At 52.9% G+C, this 23,840-nt stretch overlaps 2 protein-coding genes across 2 annotated transcripts; one reads left to right on the top strand and one right to left on the bottom strand.

Annotated features, from left to right (window-relative positions):
- Positions 1–1,225: 1,225 nt before the first annotated feature.
- GET3 (guided entry of tail-anchored proteins factor 3, ATPase) lies at positions 1,226–11,840 on the bottom strand. Its single transcript, XM_003914988.2, has 7 exons — positions 11,636–11,840; positions 10,656–10,803; positions 4,059–4,207; positions 3,825–3,975; positions 2,243–2,350; positions 1,955–2,152; positions 1,226–1,578 (listed from the first exon to the last, which is right to left on the bottom strand). Exons 1-7 carry the CDS (start codon positions 11,794–11,796, stop codon positions 1,447–1,449), a joined length of 1,047 nt encoding a protein of 348 aa, XP_003915037.1. The 5' UTR covers positions 11,797–11,840; the 3' UTR covers positions 1,226–1,446.
- A 2,715-nt stretch (positions 11,841–14,555) lies between these two features.
- On the top strand, positions 14,556–18,679 carry TRIR (telomerase RNA component interacting RNase). The gene is made up of 3 exons (XM_003914984.3): positions 14,556–15,012; positions 17,907–17,984; positions 18,252–18,679. Exons 1-3 carry the CDS (start codon positions 14,668–14,670, stop codon positions 18,357–18,359), a joined length of 531 nt encoding a protein of 176 aa, XP_003915033.1. The 5' UTR covers positions 14,556–14,667; the 3' UTR covers positions 18,360–18,679.
- The last annotated feature ends 5,161 nt before the right edge of the window (positions 18,680–23,840 follow it).

The raw sequence follows: 23,840 nt of genomic DNA on the forward strand, positions 1-23,840 counted from the left end.
AGCAGGGATTATAGGTGGGCACCACCAAGCCTGGCTAATTTTTGTGTTTTTAGTACAAAGTAGTTGGAGGCTGGCCTCCAACTCCTGACCTCGTGATCCGCCTGCCTCGGCCTCCCAAAGTGCTGGGATTACACGCGTGAGCCACCACGCCCAGACCTGAACACCACTTTCTTCTTTTTTTTTGAGACAGTGTCTTACTCTGTCTCGGCTCACTGCAACCTCTGCCTCCGGGGTTCAAGCGACTCTCCCACTTCAGCCTCCAGAGCAGCTGGGACTACAGGTACCCCAACATCATGCCCGACTAATTTTTGTATATTAAGTAGAGATGAGGCTTCGCCATGTTGGCCAGGCTGGTGTTGAGCTTCTGGCGTCAAGTGATGCACCCACTTCAGCCTCCCAAAGTGCTGGGATTACAGGTGTAAGGCACTGCGCCCGGCCTGAACACCACTTTGACTCGTGTGTGTCCTCAGGAACCCCCTTCCTGTCCCCCCTAGCCAGCTCTGGCTTGGAACTTGCAAACTCTCAAGGTCATGCCCCATTCTGAGTCTCCCAAGTGGGGACAATAGCAGTGCAGGCAGCGGCAGAGGGAGAAGCGAAGGGCAGGGGATAAGGGGGTCCACTAGGTGCCTTCCAGGCTTGTGTGCCCACAGCCTGAGACCGCTCTGGAGTCAGGATGAGACTTCAGGAGCCCCTCCAGCCCAAGTCCTCTGTCACCCTGCCCAGTAACCAGCCCCCTTGCTGCAGCCCTTTGCTGGGAGGGGCTGATGCCATCCCATGGGGGCAGGAATTGGGGGGTGGAGACTGTTAATCCCCAGTCTGGCAGGCCTGGCCTCTCCCCAGGGCGCCCACTAATTCCCAAACCAAACAGCAGGCAGCGCCGGGCCCACTGCCGGCCTAATCCGCTCCCCACCAGCCTGGGGCTGGCCAAGGGGCCTCCCAGTTCCCACACTCTGAGCCTCCAAGGAAGTGGGCAAATGCCTCTGCCTTCCATTCCAGGCTTCACAGCCCCAGCAGGGACACCTAGGGATACCTTAACCCATACAGAATGAGAAAAAGGTATCTCTCACCCAAGACACCCTCCTTCCAAAGTTGCCACAATGAACATGCATCTCTATTAGGTCTCTGTTGTGAATGGGCCCCTGTAGATGTGACACTTCTTTGCAGTGCACAATCTGTGCAACTGTACATAAAGGTGCTTACCTTCACCTCCCAATGTCAACAAATATAGCAGTTTAAGATCATTTTATTGAAGAGCAAGAGGTGGGAGAGGTAGGAGGCAACTACAGCTCCCCACCAGCCCCACCAGGGGGAATGGACCCCTCCCTGCCTCCTGCCCAAGTGGCTCCCCCTGTATTATGGGGGGGACTTTGTGCAAACTCTGCCCCGAGGGGGTGGGGAGGGTGGAGGGTGAGTGTGAAATGGCAGCGGTTGGGGCTGGCAGCTGTGCTACTGGGCACTGGGGGGCTTATAGGGCTCCAGGAGGAGGGCCGAGAAGGTGTTGACCTTGTCTGCCCCCCGCACCTCATGGGGTAACAGCGGCAGCTTCACGATGTGGAAGTCTTCATACAGGTCCTCCATCTGCAGCCAGGGCAGAGGGTAGAAGGCAGTGGTCAGGGGGCAGGAAGGCAGAGACAGTGTGGATCAATAGAAGGGGTTAAGCTAGGAAGCTTCCAGGGTCAGGGAGAGAATATAGGGCAGGAGCTTAAGGTGTCATAAGTGGGAGTTGGGTTAATATAGCCAGAGATCACTGGGCTAGACCACCTGCTCTCCAGGGTCACAGGGATCTAGGCCAGGCCAGCCACAGTCCTCTATGGCCAGAATAAGGGTGAAGGATCTGAAATGGGGGGGCAAAGGGCAGGAGGCTAGGCCAGAGGGCCAGAAGGTGGAGCAAAAGGTCAGAGAATAAAGGGGCAGAGGTGCCTCTGCTGAGCCAGTGCTGGGTGGGTGGGCACACCTGGTCCAGATACTTGGCCTGGATCTTGTGGCGGGCCTCACACATCTTGCAGGGCTTCTCGGGGTCAGGGAAGACGAGCTGGTTGACAATGATATTGTGCGTGTCGATCTTGCACTTGGCCAGCTCCTGGATCAGCCTCTCTGTCTCATACAGGGACAGGAACTCGGCAATGCATACGCAGATGAAAGTTGTCTGCTCCTACAGGGCACAAGAGAGGACAGTGAGGGGCGGGTTCTGCCACGGTCCTCAGCCCCCAGGCCTCTCACTGCCAGCCAGACCACCACTCACAGGGTCCTTGAACTGCTCGCTGACTGAGCGGATGACGGGCAGAGTCTCCTCTAGCTTGGAGGCCAGCTGGTCTGCGTTCATGTCCCCCAGGCCCAGCATGTTGCACATCTGCAGGGGGGATGTGGGAGGGCTCATAGCTTACCTGGGGCTCATTAAACCTCCTGGGTTGGGGGTTCACTAAACACCACAGGGATGACTCCTGATACCTCCCAGCGGTTAAAGGCTCAGGCCTGTGAGCAGATTCCTGGGGTTGGTCAAATACCAGCTTTGCCATTTCTTTCTTCTTTTCTTGAAATGGAGTCTCGCTCTGTTGCCCAGGCTGGAGTGCAGTGGCGTGATCTTGGCTCTCTGCAACCTCCGCCTCCCGGGTTCAAGCGATTCTCCTGCCTCAGTCTCCCGAGTAGCTGGGATTACAGGCACGCGCTACCATGCCCAGCTAATTTTTGTATTTTTAGTACAGGTGGGGTTTCATCATTTTTGGCCAGGCTGGTCTTGAACTCCTGACCTCAGGCAATCCACCCGCCTTGGCCTTGCGAAGTGTTAGGATTACAGGCGTGAGCCAACACCACCGGCCTCAGCCTTGCCATTTCTAGGGAACCATGGCTAAGGGGCTTGACCTTCTAGAGCCTCAGTTTCCCCATCTCTAAACTTTACCTCCCAGACCTGTTGTACCAGATGAGCTGATGCATATAATGTGTTCAGAACAGTGTCTGGCACACAGTAAGTGCCCAGCGTTACCACCTGAGGCACAGGTCCTCACAGGGTACACATATGCACATACACCATGGTGGGTGGTGCTAGTGGTGTGAAGCACTGTGGGGGCTTTGGGGTTGTCATTGTAATAGTAAGCCACGGGGGTTGGGCACAGTGGCTCATGCCTGTAATCCCAGCACTTTGGGAGGTCGAGGTGGGTGTACTGCTTGAGGCTAGGAGTTCAAGACCAGCTTGGGCAACATGGCAAAACCCTGTCTCTACAAAAAATACAAAAATTAGCTGGGCATGGTGGTACACGTCTGCTAAGTACACGTCTGCTAAGTACCCCCAGCTACTTGGGAGGCTGTGGCACGAGAATCACTTGAACCCAGGAGGTGGAGGTTGCAATGAGCCGAGATTGCACCACTGCACTCCAGCCTGGGTGACAGAGCAAGACTCTGTCTCAAAAAAAAAAAGTAATAATAATAATAATAATAATAATAATAATAACAACAACCCATGGGGCACTCTCATGATCTCCATTTGCAAGACAAGGAAGTTGAGGCCCAGAGAGGTGAAGTGATTTGCTTGAGGTCACACAGCAGTTGGGTCACACGGTGAGTGCAGAGGGTTTGAAGGCAGGTTGCCTGGTTCTGAAATGTGCTTTCTGGCTCTGTCTAGGGTATTTAGTGGGCAGGGGCAGGGACACTGAGTCCTGCCTGCGGGGGAGGAAAGACAGCTCCCTCCCATGCCCTCCAGGGAGAATTCCAGAGAGAGAAGGGGTGGGAAGGAAAGGGAATTGTTAGTATGTATCTGAGGGTCTAGGGGCCTGGACCTACTCCCACTCCCAGCTGCCTGGATGGTGCAGGTGGGGGCCCCCGCCGCCTGCCTGTGAGATGAAAGGGCTGATCTGGTTCTTGATCTGCATAAGTCGGCCCAGGCCCCGCTCCACGATGGTGGGGAAGTTGAGCAGCCTCAGTGTGTGGCCCGTGGGTGCCGTGTCAAACACCACCACCGAGAAGTTCATGCCCTTCACCAGCCTGAGGGGAGACAGGGGTCAGGCCCTCTGTGTCCACTCTTCCCCTTCCCCAGGCAGCCCCCACCCCTGCTGGCTGGGCCTGACCTCATGACCTCGGCATAGCTCATGGCCTCATCGATGCCGGGAAATGCGCTCATGGCCTCCTGCATCATCTTCTTGCCCATGCTCAGCATGTTGTCCTCCTCGAAGAACTCGTCAGGCAGCTCCGCCACGCCCAGGCTGGGGTCAATCTCCTGGGGGCCAAAGGGATGAGACTGAGGTTGCTGCTACTGCTGGGGGAGCCTTCCTACCTGGGCACAGGGCCAGGGGAAGCCTTCTTACCTGGGCACAGGGCCAGAGGGAGCCTGTGGCGGGCTCTGACCACAGGCGTTTCATTAGGTCATGGCTGGGGGGACCCTGAGGTAGCACTTAGGGTTTTGTATGGTTGCATAAAGGGTGAAAAACAACGGGAAAATTGCAAGCTGTGGCCAGGGCCCTCAAAGGGAAGCCGAAACCCACTGCGGGCCATTTACATTGCTACTCCCCACTTGTAACCGGCCACTTGCGACCCCAGATACTCCCGTGAATGGGCCATGACCTCTTCCAGGTCATCCATCCCTCCACTGAGAGATTCCTTGACCACCCTAAATAACAGCACAGATCCACTGACATCCCCTGCCCTGCCTTCCTTTCTCCTTAAGGTTTAGTCCTTAGGAGCTGGGCAGGATAGCTCACGCCTATAGTCCCAGGCACTCAGGATAATGAGATGGGAGGATCGCTTGAACCCAGGAGTTGGACACCAGCCTGGGCAATATAACAAGACACATCTGAAAAAAGAAAAATTAGCCCTTCCTCACATCCCTCATGATTCCCTTATCATGTTTATCATCTGTCTCCAGAGCAGATGGAGGGGCATCCCCTCAAGGGCAAGGGTTTTACCATCTAGCTCACTGCTGTGTCCTCAGCACTTAGCATGAACAGTGCCTGGCACAGAGGTCGTCAATATGTATGCAGAATCTGGCCAGGCACGGTAGCTCACGCCTGTAATTCCAGTCCTTTGGGAGGTGGAGACAGACAGATCACCTGAGGCCGGGAGTTGGAGACCAGCTTGGTCAACATGGTGAAACCCTGTCTCTACTAAAAATACAAAAATTAGCCAGGCATAGTGGCGGACGCCTATAATCTTAGCTACTCTGGAGATTGAGGCAATAGTGGTGGACGCCTATAATCTTAGCTACTCTGGAGATTGAGGCAAGGGAATCGCTTGAACCTGGCAGGCGGAGGTTACAGTGGGCCGAGGTCACACCATTGCACTCCAGCCTGGGTGACAGAGTGAGACTCTGTGTCAAAAAACAAACAACAAAACAAAACACAAACATGTATGTAGAATCTATAAAGGGATAACCACGGCTGGGGTCTCTGGCCAGTCTCAGACTCAATGCCTCCCTCTTTTTTTTTTTTTTCTGAGATGGAGTTTTGTTCTGGTTGCCTAGGCTGGAGTGTAGTGGCATGATCTTGGCTCACCGCAACCTCCGCCTTGTGGATTCAAGTGATTCTCCTGCCTCAGCCTCCCAAGTAGCTGAGACTACAGGCATGCCCCACCATGCCGGGCTAAGTTTTTGTATATATATATATTTTTTGAGATGGAGTTTCACTCTTGTTGTCCAGGCTGGACAATGGTAAAATCTCAGCTCACGGCGACCTCCGCCTTCTGGGTTCAAGCGATTCTCCTGCCTCAGCCTCCTAAGTAGCTGGGATTACAGGCATGCGCCACCACCCCAGCTAATTTTGTATTTTTAGTAGAGACGGGGTTTCTCCATGTTGGTCAGGCTGGTCTTGAACACCCAGCCTCAGGTGATCCGCCCACCTCAGCCTCCTAAAGTGCTGGGATTACAGGTGGGGCCACCATGGCCGGCCAATGCCTCCCTCTTCATCCTCCTCCTTTGTCACCTCTTCTTGGTGACTTCATGGGTCCCATGGGGAAGGACCCAACTCGCTGGCCTTAGGGGTCATTCCCTCTTGGGGAGCTTGCCCACTCATCACTACACCCTAGTACCACTCTCTGACCGCAACCTCCTCTTATGCCTCACGTATTCTAAGCCTCTTTGGGCCACTTTATCCCCTCACCTGGCCCCTGTAAATTGTCAGTGTTCCTCTTGGCTGGCACCCTTATCCAGCCCAGCTTCCATAGGTTCCCTCTGCAAACACTCCCTTTCCCCCTGCTGTTGACAGAATCCCCTACTCTGGTTACTTGCAGCGTTTTTTTTTTCTTTCTTTTAGAGATAGCGTCTTGGCTGGGCGTGGTAGCTCACATGTGTAATCCCAGCATATTAGGAGGCCAAGCTGGGCAGATCATTTGAGGTCAGGAAATTGAAAACAGCACGGCCAACATCGTGAAACCCCATCTCTACTAAAAAGAAATACAGGCCAGGTGCGGTGGTTCACGCCTGTAATCCCAACACTTTGGGAGGCCGAGGTGGGCGGATCACGAGGTCAGGAGATCGAGACCATCCTGGCTGACACGGTGAAACATGAACAGTGCCTGGCACAGAAGTCGTCAACATGTATGCAGAATCCGGCCAGGCACGGTAGCTCACGCCTGTAATTCCAGTCCTTTGGGAGGTGGAGACGGACAGATCACCTGAGGCCGGGAGTTGGAGACCAGCTTGGCCAACATGGTGAAACCCTGTCTCTACTAAAAATACAAAAAATTAGCCGGGCGTGGTGGCGGGCGCCTGTAGTCCCAGCTACGTAGGAGGCTGAGGCAGGAGAATCACTTGAAATTGGGAGGGAGAGGTTGCAGTGAACCGAGATTGCGCCACTGCACTGCAGCCTGGGCAACAGAGTAAGACTATCTCAAAAAACAACAAACAAAGCAAAAAAAAAAAAAACCCAAAAAAAAACCAAAACAACAACAACAATAAAAAAATTAGCTGGATGTGGTGGCGGGCACCTGTAATCACAGCTACTTGGGAGGCTGAGGCAGGAGAATCGCTTAAACTCAGGAGGTGGGGGTTGCAGTGAGCTGAGATCACACCACTGCACTCCAGCGTGGGTGACAGAGTGAAACTCAGTCTCAAAAAAAAAAAAAAAAAAAGAGATAGCATCTCACACATAGCTCATTGCAGCCTCAAACTCCTAGGCTCAAACAATCCTCCTGCCTCAACGTACCGACTTACTGGGACTATAGGCACACACCACCATGCCCAGCTAATTTTGTTTAACTCCTGGCCTCCCTCAAGTGATCCTCCTGTCTCAGTCTCTGCAAGCACTGAAATTATAAGTGTGGCTTTCTAGCTCTTTAGTATCACTGCACTTGAGGGTCTGAACACTCCTGAAGAGTATTTCCATCTTGCTCCCTACCCTTTTGTTTTTCTTTTTTTGGAAATGGAGTCTCACTCTGTCGCCCAGGCTGGAGTGCAGTGGTGCAATCTCGACTCACTGCAACCTCTGCCTCCCCGGTTCAAGCAATTCTTTGCCTCAGCCTCCCAAGTTTCTGGGATTATAAGCGTCTGACACCAGGCCTGGCTAATTTTTGTATTTTTAGTACAGACGGAGTTTCACCACCTTGGCCAGGCTGGTCTTTTAACTCCTGACCTCGTGATCCACCGCGCCCGGCCCTTGCTCCTCTCTTCTGAACACAAATCTCCAATGGACACTTGGTGATCCAGACAATTCTGGTTCCCTCTGCTACCTTAAGAAGCGTTTATGTGGCATTTTCTCCCTCCTCAAACTTCTATCCCATTCACTGCTGAGGCCCTTGCCCGTTCCTTGGTGAGAAAGATAAGCCATTGGCTGCCAACACCCTCATCTCCGCTGAGGAAGTGCCCCAATTCCTCCTGTTTCCCTCCCAGTCCTTGACCCTGGCAGCACCCAAGTCCTGGGTCTGTATACTGGATGGAGCTCATCCCACCTGAGGACTGTCCTCTGCCAGCATCCTCACTCTGCAGCATCTCTTTATTTTATTTTATTTTTTTATTTTTTATTTTTTTTTTTTGAGACGGAGTCTCGCTCTGTAGCCCAGGCTAGAGTGCAGTGGCCGGATCTCAGCTCACTGCAAGCTCCGCCTCCCGGGTTCACGCCATTCTCCGGCCTCAGCCCCCCGAGTAGCTGGGACTACAGACGCCCGCCACCTCGCCCGGCTAGTTTTTTTGTATTTCTTAGTAGAGACAGGGTTTCACCGTGTTCGCCAGGATGGTCTCGATCTCCTGACCTCATGATCCACCCGTCTCGGCCTCCCAAAGTGCTGGGATTACAGGCTTGAGCCACCGCGCCCGGCCTATTTTATTTTTTATTTCTTTATTTTTATTGAGATGGAGTCTTGCTCTGTCGTTCAGGCTGTAATGCAGTGGTGCCATCTCAGCTCACTGCAAGCTCTGTGTCCCGGGTTCACGCCATTCTCCTGCCTCAGCCTCCCGAGTAGCTGGGACTACAGGTGCCCGCCACCATGCCTGGCTACTTTATTTATTTATTTTTTTTGAGATGGAATCTCACTCTGTCGCCCAGGCTGGAATGCAGTGGCACGATCTCGGCTCATTGCAACCTCTGCCCCTCCGAGTTCAAGCGATTCTTCTGCCTCAGCCTCCCAAGTAGCTGGGATTACAGGCGCCTGCCACTGTGCCCGGCTAACACCTGGCTAATTTTTGTACTTTTTTTTCTTTTTTTGTGAGACTGAGTCTTGCTCTGCTGCCCAGGCTGGAGTGCAGTGGTGCGATCTCGGCTCACTGCCAGCTCTGCCTCCCGGGTTCACGCCATTCTCCTGCCTCAGCCTCCCGAGTAGCTGGGACTACAGGTGCCCGCCACTGCACCCGGCTATTTTTTTGTATTTTCACTAGAGATGGGGTTTCACTGCGTTAGCCAGGATGGTCTCGATCTCCTGACCTCGTGATCCACCCGTCTCGGCCTCCCAAAGTGCTGGGATTACAGGCATGAGCCACTGCGTCCGGCCTTTATTTTATTTTTTGAGACAGATTCTCCCTCTGTCACCCAGGCTGGAGTAAAGTGGCGCGATTTCGGCTCTCTGCAAGCTCCGCCTCCCAGGTTCATGTCATTCTCCTGACTCAGCCTCCGGAGCAGCTGGGACTATAGATGCCTGCCACCATGCCCAGGCAATTTTTTTTGTATTTTTAGTAGAGATGGGGTTTCACCGTGTTAGCCAGGATGGTCTGGATATCCTGACCTTGTGATCCACCCGCCTGGAACTCCCAAAGTGCTGGGATGACAGGAGTGAGCCACCGTGCCCAGCATTTTTTTTTTTTTTGAGACGTGGTAAAACCTCGTCTCTACTAAAAATACAGAAATACAAAAATTAGCCGGGCATGGTGGTAGGCACCTATAATCCCAGTTACTCTGGAGGCTGACGCAGGAGAATCTCTGTCTCCTGGGTTCAAGCGATTTTCCTGCCTTAGCCTCATGAGTAGTTGGTATTACAGGCACCTGACACTGTGCCCAGCTAACTGTTTTATATTTTTAGTAGAGACAGGGTTTCACCATATTGGCCAGGCTGGTCTCAAACCCCTAACCTCAAGTGATCCGCCCACCTTGGCTTCTCAAAGTGCTAGGATTACAGGTGTGAGCCACGATGCCCAGCCCTCACACAGCTTTAAATGCCAACCTTGGGACAGTGACTTCCAAATGAATGCCAACCTCCTCTGGGCTCCAGACTCACATAAACAAGCTATTGTCATGATGTTTCCACTTGGATTTCCAGTGGGCACCTCAGATTCACTGCGGAGAAAATGAAATTCTTGATTTGTCCATTCTATACCTACTCCTTTCCTAGTTTTCCCCATCCTAGCTGCTTAGAGAGACAAGAAAGACATGTAATCAATTCATTTCTTTCTCTCACCCATTACAACCAAGTAATCTCACTGGCTTACTTCCAAAATACATCCCTAGTGCGATGTGGTGGCTCATGCCTGTAATCTCAGCACTGTGGGAGGCCGAGGCGGTCAGATCATTTGAGGTCAGGACTTCAAGCCCAGCCTGGCCAACATGGTGAAAACCTGTCTCTACTAAAAATACAAAATTAACAGGCAGTGGTGGGCATGCCTGTAATGCCAGCTACTCAGTAGGTTGAGGCATGAGAATTGCTTGAACCTGGGAGGTGGAGGTTGCAGTGAGCCTAGATCGGGTCACTGCACTCCAGCCTGGGAGACACAGGATTCCTGAGTGTTTAAAAAAAAAGAAAAAAATCTTAAATCTGACTATTTCTCCCCCAACATTCTGCCTCCACCAGAGTCCAGGATGTTGTCATCTCTCAACTGGTTACATCCCCAATCTCCTTGTTAGTTTCCCTGCTTCTACACTGACAATTAAATCTCCACCTGGCCATCAGAGGGTACTTTTCAAACATGAATTTGGCCACGACACTGCCCTGCTTAAAACAAACAGCTTCCCATTAAACCTGGAGTCAATGCCAAACTTCTTACCGTGGCCCATAAGGTACCACACTTTGTGGTTCTGATTGGTCTCTCCAACTTCTTCTTCCCCTACCCTGGCTCAATAAGCTTTAGGCACTCTGGTGTGCTTCCCGCTCTGCAATTCCTCATTGGTTCCCTTGTGAGTATGTTGAGGAAGGGGTGAAACAGGAGAGACACAGGATAAAGAGTGGATAGGACATGGTGGCTGCTGGTGTGTGCACACAGGAAAGGCTGGAAGAGGCCTTTCCCAGAAGTGGGGGCTAAGCCCTGCTCCACTCACCATAGCAAAGAGGTTGTCATAGCCTTTGACCTTAGTAGGCACCTTTGAGAACTTCTGGTCAAAAGCATCTGAGATGTTGTGAGCTGGGTCTGTGGAGATGATCAGCACACTCTCACGCCCCTTGGAGAGCTGGACTGCCAGACTGCAGCTGGGTAAAGGAAAAGTCAAAAGACAGGGGATGAGGGGTTGGGCTCTGTTCCCTGGGTCTGCAAGGGTAGTGGTAGTTTCCCTGGAGCAGATGGCCCGGATCAGCAGGGGCCTTGAGAGGAGAGTATGGGTTACGGTGGGATTGAGCCTCAATCCCTACAAAGGAACCCTCTCTGATTTATCTACTGACCCTTCTATGTGGACTAGAGAGATAAGGTTCAAATGACTGAGTATGTCTGGCCTAGTGCCTGCTGCTTCTTTGCTGGGCACACAGTGGCATGGCCCAGCTGTCCAGCCAGCATAGCTTGACTCCGTGCTCCCTTCTTTAATAAGCTAAGGGATCCCTTGCACTCCCTGGTAAGCACAGGATGGTTCGGTCCACTTGTCCAGGATAATCTGCCGCATGGACACCTCCTGCCTGTAGCTGCCTGGGACAGTCTGATCATGTGCCCTCTCCCTCGCTTTCCAGCCTCACTCTCGCCTTGGACATAAAACACCAAGGTTTACCAAACTAGGATTGCTTGTTCTGGTGCCGCCCCTACCCACAACTCTAGATTCACTCAGGTACGGTCCAGCTGATGGGGACATCTAAGTGCTTCCCCGTCCCCCGGGCGCTGCACTTGAGCCCCAACATGGATGGTCCAATTCAGAGGGTGCTAGGGCTGCACTGAGGAGATCTTTCTCATGTGCTCCAGGTAACTTCCAGAGAGTGAAACCCAAAGACCCCCGCCAGCCCCCTTGCCCCGGTCGTGGTGGAAAAGCCGGTCCTTGGCCTCCCCTTCGCCCAATAGTATATCCTACACGCCTCCTGGCCTCCGCCGCAGCCTCCTTACCTGCAGGTGGTCTTGCCCACTCCACCCTTGCCCCCAACGAAGATCCACTTCAGGCTGCGCTGCTCGATGATGTTGCTAAGCGTAGGCTCCAGCGGCTCCACATCAGGCGCATCTTCGAACTCCTCTGCCTCAACCCCCCACCCGGCCACCCCTGCCGCCATCTTGGAACTGGCTCACGTGATCCAGCGGAGCGCACCATACGAAGCACCTACAGGGGAAATTCTCTATCACATTCCTATCGAAGCTAGAAGCATGAGTTAATTTCCTAATTACTTCCATTTTAGGAGAAATATAAATTACATTTTCACTATTCTTTGCTTCCAGGGTTCACCTTGTCAACCTCTGGTCTATAATTTTCCAAGGGCTCCCCCTACCTAATGAACACATCGGTACGGTCCAGGCTACTCCCCTTCACTCATTGGGCCCTAAGTCTCGCAGCTCTCCTTTCATTGGCTACATCTTTTCTTACGTCCACCAATCACTCTCATGCTCCGATAGCGCCAACCTCTCCTTAGCAACCAGCCAAACACCCAGTCCATGCCCTTTCGGTGAAGTTAGATTCCCAGTCCGCCTTGGCCTCCATAGGCTCAACTTTATGTCCATCATTTTCCCTCTATTATTCACGTTAGGTCCCAACCTCGCCTCAGGTCCGCCTCCTCTATTATTCAATAGGCTGTGAGCCACTTGGCTCTTGCCGCAAACCAATCATAGACAAATAGACTCAGTTGGCTGGCTATAGGTCCCCGGGCTGACAGTGGGTTAGAGTGGGCGAGTCCAGAGTTTTGTCCTGGACGCCCTGATCTCCCATGCCTAGCAGGCACCATGCCTGTAATTGCGCTCCGTTTGGTAGAAGGGACCCTAATTCCTAAAAGCCGCCTTGTATTTCAAGAGAAGACTCCAGTATACCATATTTCATGTTTGAACCTCTGTCCTGGAGCAGGAACACTAGCTGGGTTCCAGGCCCTTGATGGAGACCCCAGCCCATGACACTCTTAACTTTAGAGGGAGATTAGAGCCTAGAAATAACCCCAACTTCATCTGAATACTACAGCTCATAAACTAATCTGATTCTCTGGCCGGGCGCGGTGGCTCACGCCTGTAATCCTACCACTTTGGGAGGCCGAGGCGGGTGGATCACCTGAGGTCAAGAGTTCAGGACCAGCCTGGCCAAGATGGTGAAACCCCGTCTCTACTGAAAATACAAAAATTAGCGGGCGTGGTGGCACGCACCTGTAATCCCAGCTACTCAGGAGGCTGAGGCAGGAGAATCGCTTGAATCCGGAGGGCAGAGGTTGTAGCGAGCCGAGATTGCGCCACTTCACTCCAGCCTCGGTGAAAGAGTGAAATTCCGTCTCAAAAAAAAAAAAAAAAAAATTAATTAATTAAAAATAAATAAATAAATAAAATAGGCCGGGCGCGTTGGCTCACGCCTGTAATCCCAGCACTTTGGGAGGCCGAGGCAGGCAGATCACGAGGTCAGGAATTCAAGACCAGGCCGAGGCAGAAGAATCGCTTGAACTCGGGAGGCGGAAGCTGCAGTGAGCTGAGATGACACCACTGCACTCCAGCCTGGGTGACAGAGCGAGACTCAGTCTCAAAAAATAAAATAAAATAAAATAATAACAATAACAAAATTAAAAAAAAAAAGCTGATTCTCAGACGGGGACCTCAGCTCCACAGAGCCCCTATGTCCCCCAAAAATGTGAGCTTTATCCAGAGATGAGTACCCAACCCAAAGATACCCCTATTTCTACTTGGGGGGCCCAGGCTACACATGCTCTCTATTCCCTAGTTAGGGACTCAAGTTCCCAGGTGTCAGCTGAGTACACAACCCCAAATGAGGTCCTTCCCCTCACAGAGATTATTATTGGTGTCAGACGGGGATTCTAGCCCTGGAAAACGAATCTGTTCCTAGCCCCAAGTGAAACCAACTCCAGAGAGCAAGCTACAGCCCCAGTCTCAGACGACAGTCTCATTCCCCGGGAGCCCCAGTCTGGGAAACACCAGCCCAAGTACCGCTGAATTTTGAGAACCCGAGAGGCAGGGCTCGGTGGCTCACGCCTGGAATCCCAGCACTTTGGGAGGCTGAGGTGAGAGGATTGCTGGAGCCTAGGAGTTTGAGAACAGCCTGGGCAATATGACAAAACCCTGTCTCCACAAAAATAAATAAGTAAGTAAGTAAGTAAATAAATAAATAAACCAGGCGTAGTGGCGCATGCCTGTTTTCCCAGCTACTCGGGAGGCTTTGGTGGGAGGCTCACCTCAGCCGTGAGAGGTCGAGGATCACGCCTTTGCACTACAGCCTCGGAAACGGAGTGTGACTCTGTCTCCAAGATAAAACAAAACAAAGCAAAAAAACAAAAAACAAAACCAAAAAAAACAGCAAGACTGATCCCGATGGCTCACGCCTGTAATCTCAACACTTTGGGAGGGGAGGCCAAGGCAGGAGGATCGCTTGAGCCCAGGAGTTCGAGACCAGCCTGGGTAATATAGCCAGGCGCCCGTCTCTAATTTTTAAAAAACAAGGCCAGGCGCGGTGGCTCATGTCTGTATTCCCAGCACTTTGGGAGGCCGAGGCGGGCGGATCACCTGAGGTCGGGAGTTCGAGACCAGCCTGACCAACATGGAGAAATCCCGTTTCTACTAAAAATACAAAATTAGCCGGGCGTGGTGGTGCATGTCTGTAATCCCAGCTACTCGGGAGGCTGAGACAGGAGAATCGCTTGAACCTGGGAGGTGGAGGTTGCAGTGAGCCGAGATCGCGCCATTGCACTCCGGCCTGGGTAACAAGAGCGAAACTCCGTCTCAAAAAAAAAAGAAAAAAACAAACAAAAAAAACCCGCGAGACGGGGGCCCCTCCCCCTAGCCCCGCCCCTTCGGGTTGATTCCCTCATTCACCCCGCCCCGCTGCGGACGCTAGAGGGTCGGACCGCTCTTCCCGGCATGCATTGCTCCGGACGAGGCGAGTCGGGCGCCAAGCGCGGGGCCGGAGCGGCCTTCCCGGAGTCCTTTGCGCGGCACCTGGCGACAAAATGGCTGCCCGAGGGAGACGGGCGGAGCCTCCGGGCCGGGAGGCGCCGGGCCCCGCGGGCGGTGGCAGTGGCGGGAGCCGTTGGGCTGAGTCGGGACCGGGGACGTCGCCCGAGAGCGGGGACGAGGAGGTGTCGGGCGCGGGTTCGAGCCCCGTATCGGGCGGCGTGAACTTGTTCGCCAACGACGGCAGCTTCCTGGAGCTGTTCAAGCGGAAGATGGAGGAGGAGCAGCGGCAGCGGCAGGAGGAGCCGCCCCCGGGTCCGCAGCGACCCGACCAGTCGGCCGCCGCCGCTGGCCCCGGGGATCCGAAGAGGAAGGGCGGTCCGGGCTCCACACTTAGCTTCGTAAGGAGCCGTGGGGGTGGGGGCGGGCGCCACGGCCTGTCCTGGCAGCGGGAGTAGGGGCCCGTGAAGGGGGATCGGGACCGAGGTCCACTTTCCTTTCTGAATGAGGGGCCCGTCCGGGTCACCCACTGAGGATGAGGAACTTGGGTTCTCGACAACTGGGGTCTGGGGGCGGGAGTGGGGACTCCAGGAGCCTGCCCGTGGGAACTGGGAGCTGAGGAATTCCCTTGGAATCAGCACTGTGGAGAGTGAGGGAACGTGGATATCGGGATTCCTGTTTGAATGGTACCCGGACCTTGGGTCATGGGACCACCACTAATTGTGAGGAAAGGAGGTAAATTAAGTCTGGACTCTGAGCTATATGCATTAGACTCAGATCACGTACTGTGTAAGGACAATTACCTAGGACAATTACTTGACTTCCTTGTATCTTATTCGACCAACCTCCATTTATTGAGCACTTTACCTCGTGCTAGGCATTGTGCTAGATGCTGGTATGCAGTGGTGAGCTTACAGACAAGATCGCTGCTTTCCTGGAGCCTCTGGGCTGGCCTACCCTCATTTTCCCTAGTTGCAAAAATAGACATCATCGCATCTCTTGATGTGGTGAGGGTTTTATGAGGTGATCCTGGAAAAGTGGTTAGCATAGAGCCTGTCTTCCAGGAAGGGCTAAACTGGTGGTTCTCAATTGGGGCAGTTCCCTCCACCCCCACATTTGGCAAAGTCTGGAGACATTTTTGGTTGTCAGAACTGCGGGAGGGGGTGCTAGTGACATCTATGGGTAGAGGCCAGGGATGCTGCTCAACTTCTTACCATGCGTTTGGCAGCGCCCTCCCACCCCCAAACAAAGAATAATCCAGCTCAAAATGTTATTAGTGCCAGGTTGAGAAACTCTGGGCTAAGTAAATAGGGCGTATATTGATTTTTGGCTCTGAGCTTGCCATGTCTGTAGTGTTAAGATCAAGTCCCTGCAGTGTGGAGGAAAAAGTGTTGACTTGAGACTAACAGATTGGGGGCTCTAGTTCTGGATGCTGCATGTGATTTTGGGCAAGTGATGTAACCCCTCCAAGCCTCAGTTTCTTCCTTTGTTAAAAATGAGTGTGGATTGGGTGCAGTGGCTCACACCTGTAATTCCAACATTTTGGGAGGTTGAGGTGGGTGGATTGTTTAAGCCCAGGAGTTGGAGAGCAGCCTGGACAATATGGCAAAAACCCATCTCTACAAAAAAAATTTAAAAATTAGCTGGGCATGGTGCCACACATGCCTGGAGCTCCAGCTCCCCAGGAGGCTGAGACGGGAGGATCGCTTGAGCGCAGGAGATTCAGGCTGCAGTGAGCCGTGATTGCACCACTGCACTCTAGCCTGGATGACAGAACAAGAGACTATCTTAAAAAAAAAAAAAAATCAGTGTGAAATAGTCCCAGCAGGATGGGCTCTGTGGCTCATGCCTGTAATCCCAGCACTTTGGGGGCCGAGGCGGGCAGATCACCTGAGGTCAGGGGTTCGAGACCAGCCTGGCCAACATGGTGCAACCCCCGACTCTACTAAAAAAAATACAAAAGTTAGCCAGGCATGGTGGTGCATACCTGTAATCCCAGCTACTCGGGAGGCTGAGGCAGGAGAATCACTTGAACCTGGGAGGTGGAGGTTGCAGTGAGCTGAGATCGTGCCACTGCACTCCAGCCTGGACAGTGAGACTCTGTCTCCAAACAAAACAAAACAAACAAACAAAAAGAAAATAGTCTCAGCAGCACAGGTTACTGAATGCCTGGTTGTCTGTGAAGCCTGTTGGAGCCCCCGGAGCGCAGGAAGCCCTCAATCAATGGGAGAAGGTGGGATACAGGATGAAAGGCTAGAGGAAGACTATCTTTGAGGAAAGGGTAAGGAAGGAAAAACGTCAGGACCAGGGTTGGCGTGACACCTGTGAGTGGAGGCTGAGTATCCCTTCATGAATGGGTGTAGCAGTTGTTGCATCTGTTTCATTGGTTCATTGAGGGTCTATTTTGGCTGCACCCTCAAAGAGGCCATGCCAAGCTAGGCACAGAGAAGGCAATGTTGCTTGATGTCTAAGGATGCTGTCCAGAGGCTTTGACCCACCTGACCCTGAATCAGCTCCATTGTTTGTTGTTAGCATGACTTCTCCTTCTGAAAGACTTTCCTCATCTAGGAAAAGGGGGTGGTTCCTTTTTTTTTTTTTTTTGAGACAGAGTCTTGCTCTTGCCCAGGCTGGAGTGCAGTGGTGGAGCCTTGGCTCACTGCAACCTCCTCCCGGGTTCGAGCAATTCTGCCTCAGCCTCCCGAGTAGCTGGGATTACAGGCGCCTACCACCACTCCCGGCTAATTTTTTGTGTTTTTAGTAGAGATAGGGTTTCACCATGTTGGCCAGGCTGGTCTTAAACTCCTGACCTCAGGTGATTCCCCCTTTTCCACCTCCAAAAGTGCTGGGATTACAGGCCTGAGCCACCGCGCCGGGTCAAAAAGGGGGTGGTTCTAACTTTCATCTTAGGGTAGCTGTGAAAATGGAAGGAGATGATACATCTGCAGCACTTGGCACAGGGCTTGGCATACAGTACATGCTCAATAAACGGAGCTATTGCCACCTCTTGTGGTCCCTGCTAGAGAGGGTGAGGCTTTGGCATGGAAAGTGAGGACAAAGCTGGTCCCCACTGAAGTGGGCACTCTTCTTGCTCCCTGGGAGGGCACCGCGGGCCCAGGGCAGGCGCTGAGTCGCGTGTGCTCCTCTCTGATTGCTGCGCAGGTCGGCCGGCTGGCGGAGCTGGGCGCGGCGTCAGGACGGGCCACCAGGCCGGGCTAGGAAGGTGTAGTGGGCCTCAGCGCCGCCAAGGGCGGTCCCGGCTCCTGTAACCGTTGCAGTCTTCTGTCCCTTCACCCAGGTGGGCAAACGCAGAGGCGGGAACAAACTAGCCCTCAAGACGGGAATAGTAGCCAAGAAGCAGAAGACGGAGGATGAGGTGAGCCGGCTGGGTGCAGGAGGGCCACCCACATTGCCTTTTCCTTCCAGCTTTTGTGCCCAGCCTTCTCCCTCCCTGTCTGGTATCCAGGCCTTTGCTGAGTGTGCCTGGCAGGATAGGAGGGTCCCCAGATAACTTGACTTTACAATCTTTAGCTCAAACCCAGAGTCTTCCGCCGGGTGACACTGGGAATGGGTCAGCTGTCTCAGGGCAGTCCTGACCCTGGTTCCTGGCACCTCCCCCCAAACCCATATCCCCCTTCCACAGGTATTAACAAGTAAAGGTGACGCGTGGGCCAAGTACATGGCAGAAGTGAAAAAGTACAAAGCCCACCAGTGCGGTGACGATGATAAAACTCGGCCCCTGGTGAAATGACGCCCCTCCCCCGCCTGCCCATGGCCTGGGACTCTCTGCGATGTACATAACTATTTAATGCAGTGGCAGCGGTGGCAGCCTTCCCCGAGAGGACTTAAAAGCAGAAGCAAACCGAGATGCTTCCCGCAGCCGTGGACGATTCTCCAGGACTCTTTTTTTACCTTGAGCACTTGCCTCGTGAGACTTCATAGAACAGTGGTTTACTGTCCCCCCTTCTCACCTCCTCATTCTCTCTGGCTCTTTCTCTCTTCCTCTTCTCACCCTCCTCCCTTCCCTTAGCCATCACTTCTGGGAAGTAAAGAACTTGACTTAGTGCCGGAGCTGTGTGCTTGATTTGTCTTCTTTGTGCTGTCGGACCTAAGCCTTCCCCTGGTAGCTGGCATTGTACCTGTCAAAGCCTGGGTCTGGCCTGGTAAGGAGCAGGATATGGAGGGGGTAGGAAGGACAGGGGCACATCCCCTCATGTAGGCCTGGACTTTCCCCAAGACCCATCTCCCCTCACTGCTGCATCCCCACCATGCCACCTTAGGCTCACTTTGTCTTCACAGTTCCATTTTGGCTGGGCCAGAGCTGTTGCATTGTGCATTCAGCAGACACTTAGGAGCATCTGTTATGTGCCAGGGTTCTGCAAGGCTCCGGGGCGACAGCTGGGAACACAGCAGACCACACCCTCCCTGCCCTTACAGAAAGAGACAGACACAAACAAAAAGGGGAAGCCCTTTTGCAGCTAGGGAGGAAGGGGGTATGTCTTTTAGGTGACATTTGATTAGAGTCCTGAGGGAGATGAGACGGAGCCCCAGGCAGAGGAATAGCCAGGTCGGAGAGGGCTTGGGCCTGATGAAGTGAGGAGGAGGACGGATGGATTATAAGGGGAGAATTCAGGATTTTGTTCTTTTTTTTTTTTTTTTGGAGATGGTCTTGCTCTGTCGCCCAGGCTAGAGTGCAGTGCTACGATCACAGCTCACTGCCTCACTGCAGCCTCGACTTCCCAGCCTCCTCCCACCTCAGTCCCGCAAGTAGCAGGGACCACAGGTTCACACCAGCACGCTCTGCTAGTTTTTTTTTTTGTAGAGATGGGGTCTCCCTATGTTGCTCAGGCTGGTCTCCAACTCCTGGGCTTAAGCAACCTTCTCACCTCAGCCTCCTAAAGTGCAAGGATTACCAGTATGAGCCATTCTCGGCCCAGGATTTTATTCTTTTTTTTTTTTGAGACGGAGTCTTGTCTCTGTCACCCAGGCTGGAGTGCAGTGACGTGATCTCGGCTCACTGCAACGTCCGCCTCCTGTGTTCAAGCAATTCTCCTGCCTCAGCCTCCCGAGTAGCTGGAATTACAGGCGCTGGCCACCATGCCTGGCTAATTTTTGTATTGTTAGTAGAGACAGGGTTTCACCATGTTGGCCAGGCTGGTCTCGAACTTCTGACCTCAGGTGATCCACCTCAGCCAAAGTGCTGGGATTACAGGCCTGAGCCACCATGTCATGCCCGGGATTTTAAGTGAGGAGAAGGCTTTGGAGGGTATTTGAGGTAGCAACATCGTACGTTTTATATCTTCAGGGGATCCCTCTGGCTCCTGTGGGGAGTAGACTGAAGGGGGCTGAGGGTAGAACCTGGGAGACTGGGGAGGGGAGGGGAGGGGACTGTATCTTGGTAGCAGAGGAGGTGAGGAATGCTGAGAGCTGGATTCCGTGGGGCTGTGTGCTCTGCTGGGGGAAAGGCCACTCAGTCCTCCAGCTACTTGAAGCCCTTCCAGGGAGGCTGGAGTCTGTCCCTTCCATATGCATACACCCTCAAGAGAAGGAGGGTGAAGGGGTTCTCTGTCCAACCTTGCAGAACATGATCATTGACACAGACCTCCCAGCCCTTCCATGCCCTCCTCCTGGCTCCATTGTGCATCCTGTTGGAGCCAGAAGCTGCCTGGCTCCACCTGTTCTCCAAACCCACACGGGTTTTAAGATGCCCTTGCCTCCCAACTCCTCAAACCTGCTGAACCTGGAGCAATGTTGGGGGCCCCCTAGCTATAGGCTCACCCCAGTCTTCCCAGGCAGGAATGGCAGCAGCTAAGCAGCCTTGGCACTCCTACCCAGCTTAGGGCTGGGCCCTCTTCCACTTTCTTTCTTTTTCTTTTTTGAGATAAGGTCTCCCTTTGTCACCTAGGCTGGAGTGCAGTGGTGAAATTACAGCTCGCTGCAGCCTCAACCTCCTGGGCCGAAGTGATCCTCCCACCTCAGCCTCCTGGGTGAGGTCTACAGGCATGTGCCATCAGACACGGCTCATTTTTTTGTTTTTTTTTTTGTAGAGACGAAGTCTTGCCACGTTGCTCAGGCTGGTTGGGAACTCCTGGGCTCAAACCATCTTCCCGCCTTGGCCTCCCGAAGTGCTGGGATTACAGGTGTGAGCCACTGCACCCAGCCCCCTCCTTCCACTTTTTTATTTATTTATTTTTGAGTTAGGCTCACTCTGCACCCAGGCTGGAGTGCAATGGCATGATTTCGGCTCACTGCAACCTCCGCCTCCCAGGTTCAAGCAATCATCCTGCCTCAGCTTCCCAAGTAGCTGGGACTACATGAGTGTGCCACCACACCAAGCTAATTTTTATCTTTTTGGTAGAGCCGGGGTTTCCTGACTTCAAGTGATCTGCCGCCTTAAGGATTACTGGTATGAGCCACTGGGCCTGGCCCCTCCTTCCACTTTAAATCAAAAGAGGACCAAGGCTCAGAGAAACACGGCCTCAGCAAGTAGAGGGTGGAAGGCAGAGGGCTGTGGTCCTGGAAGTGGGCTGAGGTGGGCCCATCCCGGTACACCACAGGCTCTCAGATTTTGCCAGATGCAGTCTGTGAGGTTGGGGTGGGGCATTTACTCTTGTAACACATGATGAGCATCTGTTATGTGAAGTCATTTACCCAAACAGACAAAAATCCGCCCAGCCCAGAATGGTGGCTCACATCTGTAATCCCAGTGACCAGGGAGGCTGAGACACAGGTGGATCACTTGAGCCTAGGAGTTCAAGACCAGTCTGGATAATATAGCAAGACCTTTCTTGCTAGAAAAAATAAAAGCTGGCTGGGTGCGGTGGCTCACGCCTGTAATCCCAGCACTTTGGGAGGCCACGGCGGGCAGATCACTTGAGGCCAGGAGTTTGAAACCAGCCTGGCCAACGTGGTACAACCCCGTCTCTACTAAAATTACAAAAAATTAGCCGGGCGTGGTGGCACACACCTGTAATAGCAGCTATTCGCTATTCGGGAGCCTGAGGCAGGAGAATCTCTTGAATTTGGGAAGGCAAAGGTTGCAGTGAGCTGAGATCGTGCCACTGTACTTCAGCCTGGGCAACAGAGTGATTCCATCTCAAAAAAGTTAAAAAAAAAAAAAAAAGCCCGGGTGCAGTGGCTCACGCCTGTAATCCCAGCACTTTGGGAGGCAGGCCGGAGGCAATCACGAGGTCAGGAAGTCCAGACCATCCCGGCTAACAGTGAAACCCGTCTCTACTAAAAATACAAAAAATGTAGGCGTGGTGGTGAGGCTTAGCTAGTCCCAGCTACTGGGGAGGCTGAGGCAGGAGAATGGCGGGAACCCAGGAGGCGGAGCTTGCAGTGAGCCGGGATCGTGCCACTGTACTTCAGCCTAGGCAACAAAGTGAGATTCTGTCTCAAAAAAAAAAAAAAAAAACAACAAACACCTAGCTGTCATGATGGCACCTAAAATCCCAGCACTTTGGGAGGCTGAGGTGGGTAGGTGGGCGGATCACAAGGTCAGGAGTTTAAGACCAACCTGACCAACATGATGAAACCCCATCTCTACTAAAAATACAAAAATTAGCTGGGGGTGGTGGTGCACACCTGTAATCCCAGCTACTTGGGAGGCTGAGGCAGGAGAATCACTTGAACCGGGGAGGCGGAGGTTACAGTGACTATACTCCAGCCTGGGCAACAGACTGAGACTCTGTCTCAAAAAAAAAAAAAAAAAAAAAAAAAGAATAGGATACCTTTCCTGTTTCACTTCCTGCTAACATACAATAAGGTTTTTCTACTTTAGTTTGCACATGGGCTGAAAGGTCTCTCCCATGGCCGGGCGCTGTGGCTCACGCCTGTAATCCCAGCACTTTTGGAGGCCAAGGTGGGCGGATCACGAGGTCAGGAGATCTGAGACCATCCTGGCTAACACGGTGAAACCCCGTCTCTATAAAAATACAAAAAATTAGCCAGGTGTGGCGGCGGGCGCTTGTAGTCCCAGCTACTTGGGAGGCTGAGGCAGGAGACTGGAGTGAACCCGGGAAGCTGAGCTTGCAGTGAGCTGAGATGGCGCTACTGCACTCCAGCCTGGGTGACTAGAGAGATTCTGTCTCAAAAAAAGAAGAAAGGTCTCTCCCTCCTACTTTGGGGAGCTAGCTCAGGTGTGACTTTGGCCTTGGGGATGGACTATGGGGGGAAGGAACACAGGAAGGTAATGGAGCCATCCCTTCCTCCTCCTCCCCCAAAGCCACCAGCAGAGACTGGATCTTTAAAAAGCAACAGAAGCCTGGGAAGTAGGTCGCCCTGCAGCATCTCAGCCTCTATTCTAGTGTCAAGAGGCAGGAGAGGCTGAAAGCCCAGGCACATCCCTTTACAGTACTTACCCGCTTTGACCTTAGAAAAGTCTGAAGAGGGAGGAGAATGAAATCCAGGTTTTGGTGAGTCACACAGCCCTGGCTTCAAACTATTCTAGGGCCTGTTGACTGTGTGATCTTGGGTAAGTCACTTAGACTTTCTGTACTTCAGGTTCTTCATCTATCAAATAGGGGTAAAATACAGAAGCATCTCTAGAGTCAAGTTCTAAAGTAAGGGCAATATTCATGGAATCTAACCCTGCTATTGTTGAAAACAGCTAGTGCTTCCCAGGGTGAAGAAGTTGGCTTGCGTTTGGGAACTGTGTTAAGTCAGTTAAGTGCTGACCTTTGAACTCGGGGGACAGTGTGATGAGAGGCTCGAGCAGGGAGGCTATTGTAAATTGAGAATGCGTTTGTCTCGCATTTCAGATTCGTGGTTGGACACCAATTCTTCTTCCTTTTTTTTTTTTTTTTTTTTTGAGATGGAGTCTCACTCTGTCGCCCAGGCTGGAGTGCAGAGGCGCGATCTCAGCTCACTGCAAGCTCCGCCGCCTCCTGGGTTCACACCATTCTCCTGCCTCAGCCTCCCGAGAAGACGGGGTTTCACCGTGTTAGCCAGGATGGTCTCGATCTCCTGACCTCCTGATCCGCCCGCTTCGGCCTCCCAAAGTGCTGGGATTACAGGCATGAGCCACCATGCCCGGCCCCAATTCTTTTCTTTTTGAGACGGAGTCTCACTGTATCACCTAGGCTGGAGTGCAGTGGCATGATCTCGGCTCACTGCAAGCTGCGCCTCCCGGGTTCACGCCATTCTCCTGCCTCAGCCTCCCGAGTAGCTGGGATTACAGGCGCCTGCCACCATGCCTGGCTATTTTTTTTTTTTGTATTTTTAGTAGAGA

Source organism: Papio anubis, chromosome 20 (assembly GCF_008728515.1).
Source record: "Papio anubis isolate 15944 chromosome 20, Panubis1.0, whole genome shotgun sequence".
Classification (NCBI taxonomy): domain Eukaryota; kingdom Metazoa; phylum Chordata; class Mammalia; order Primates; family Cercopithecidae; genus Papio; species Papio anubis.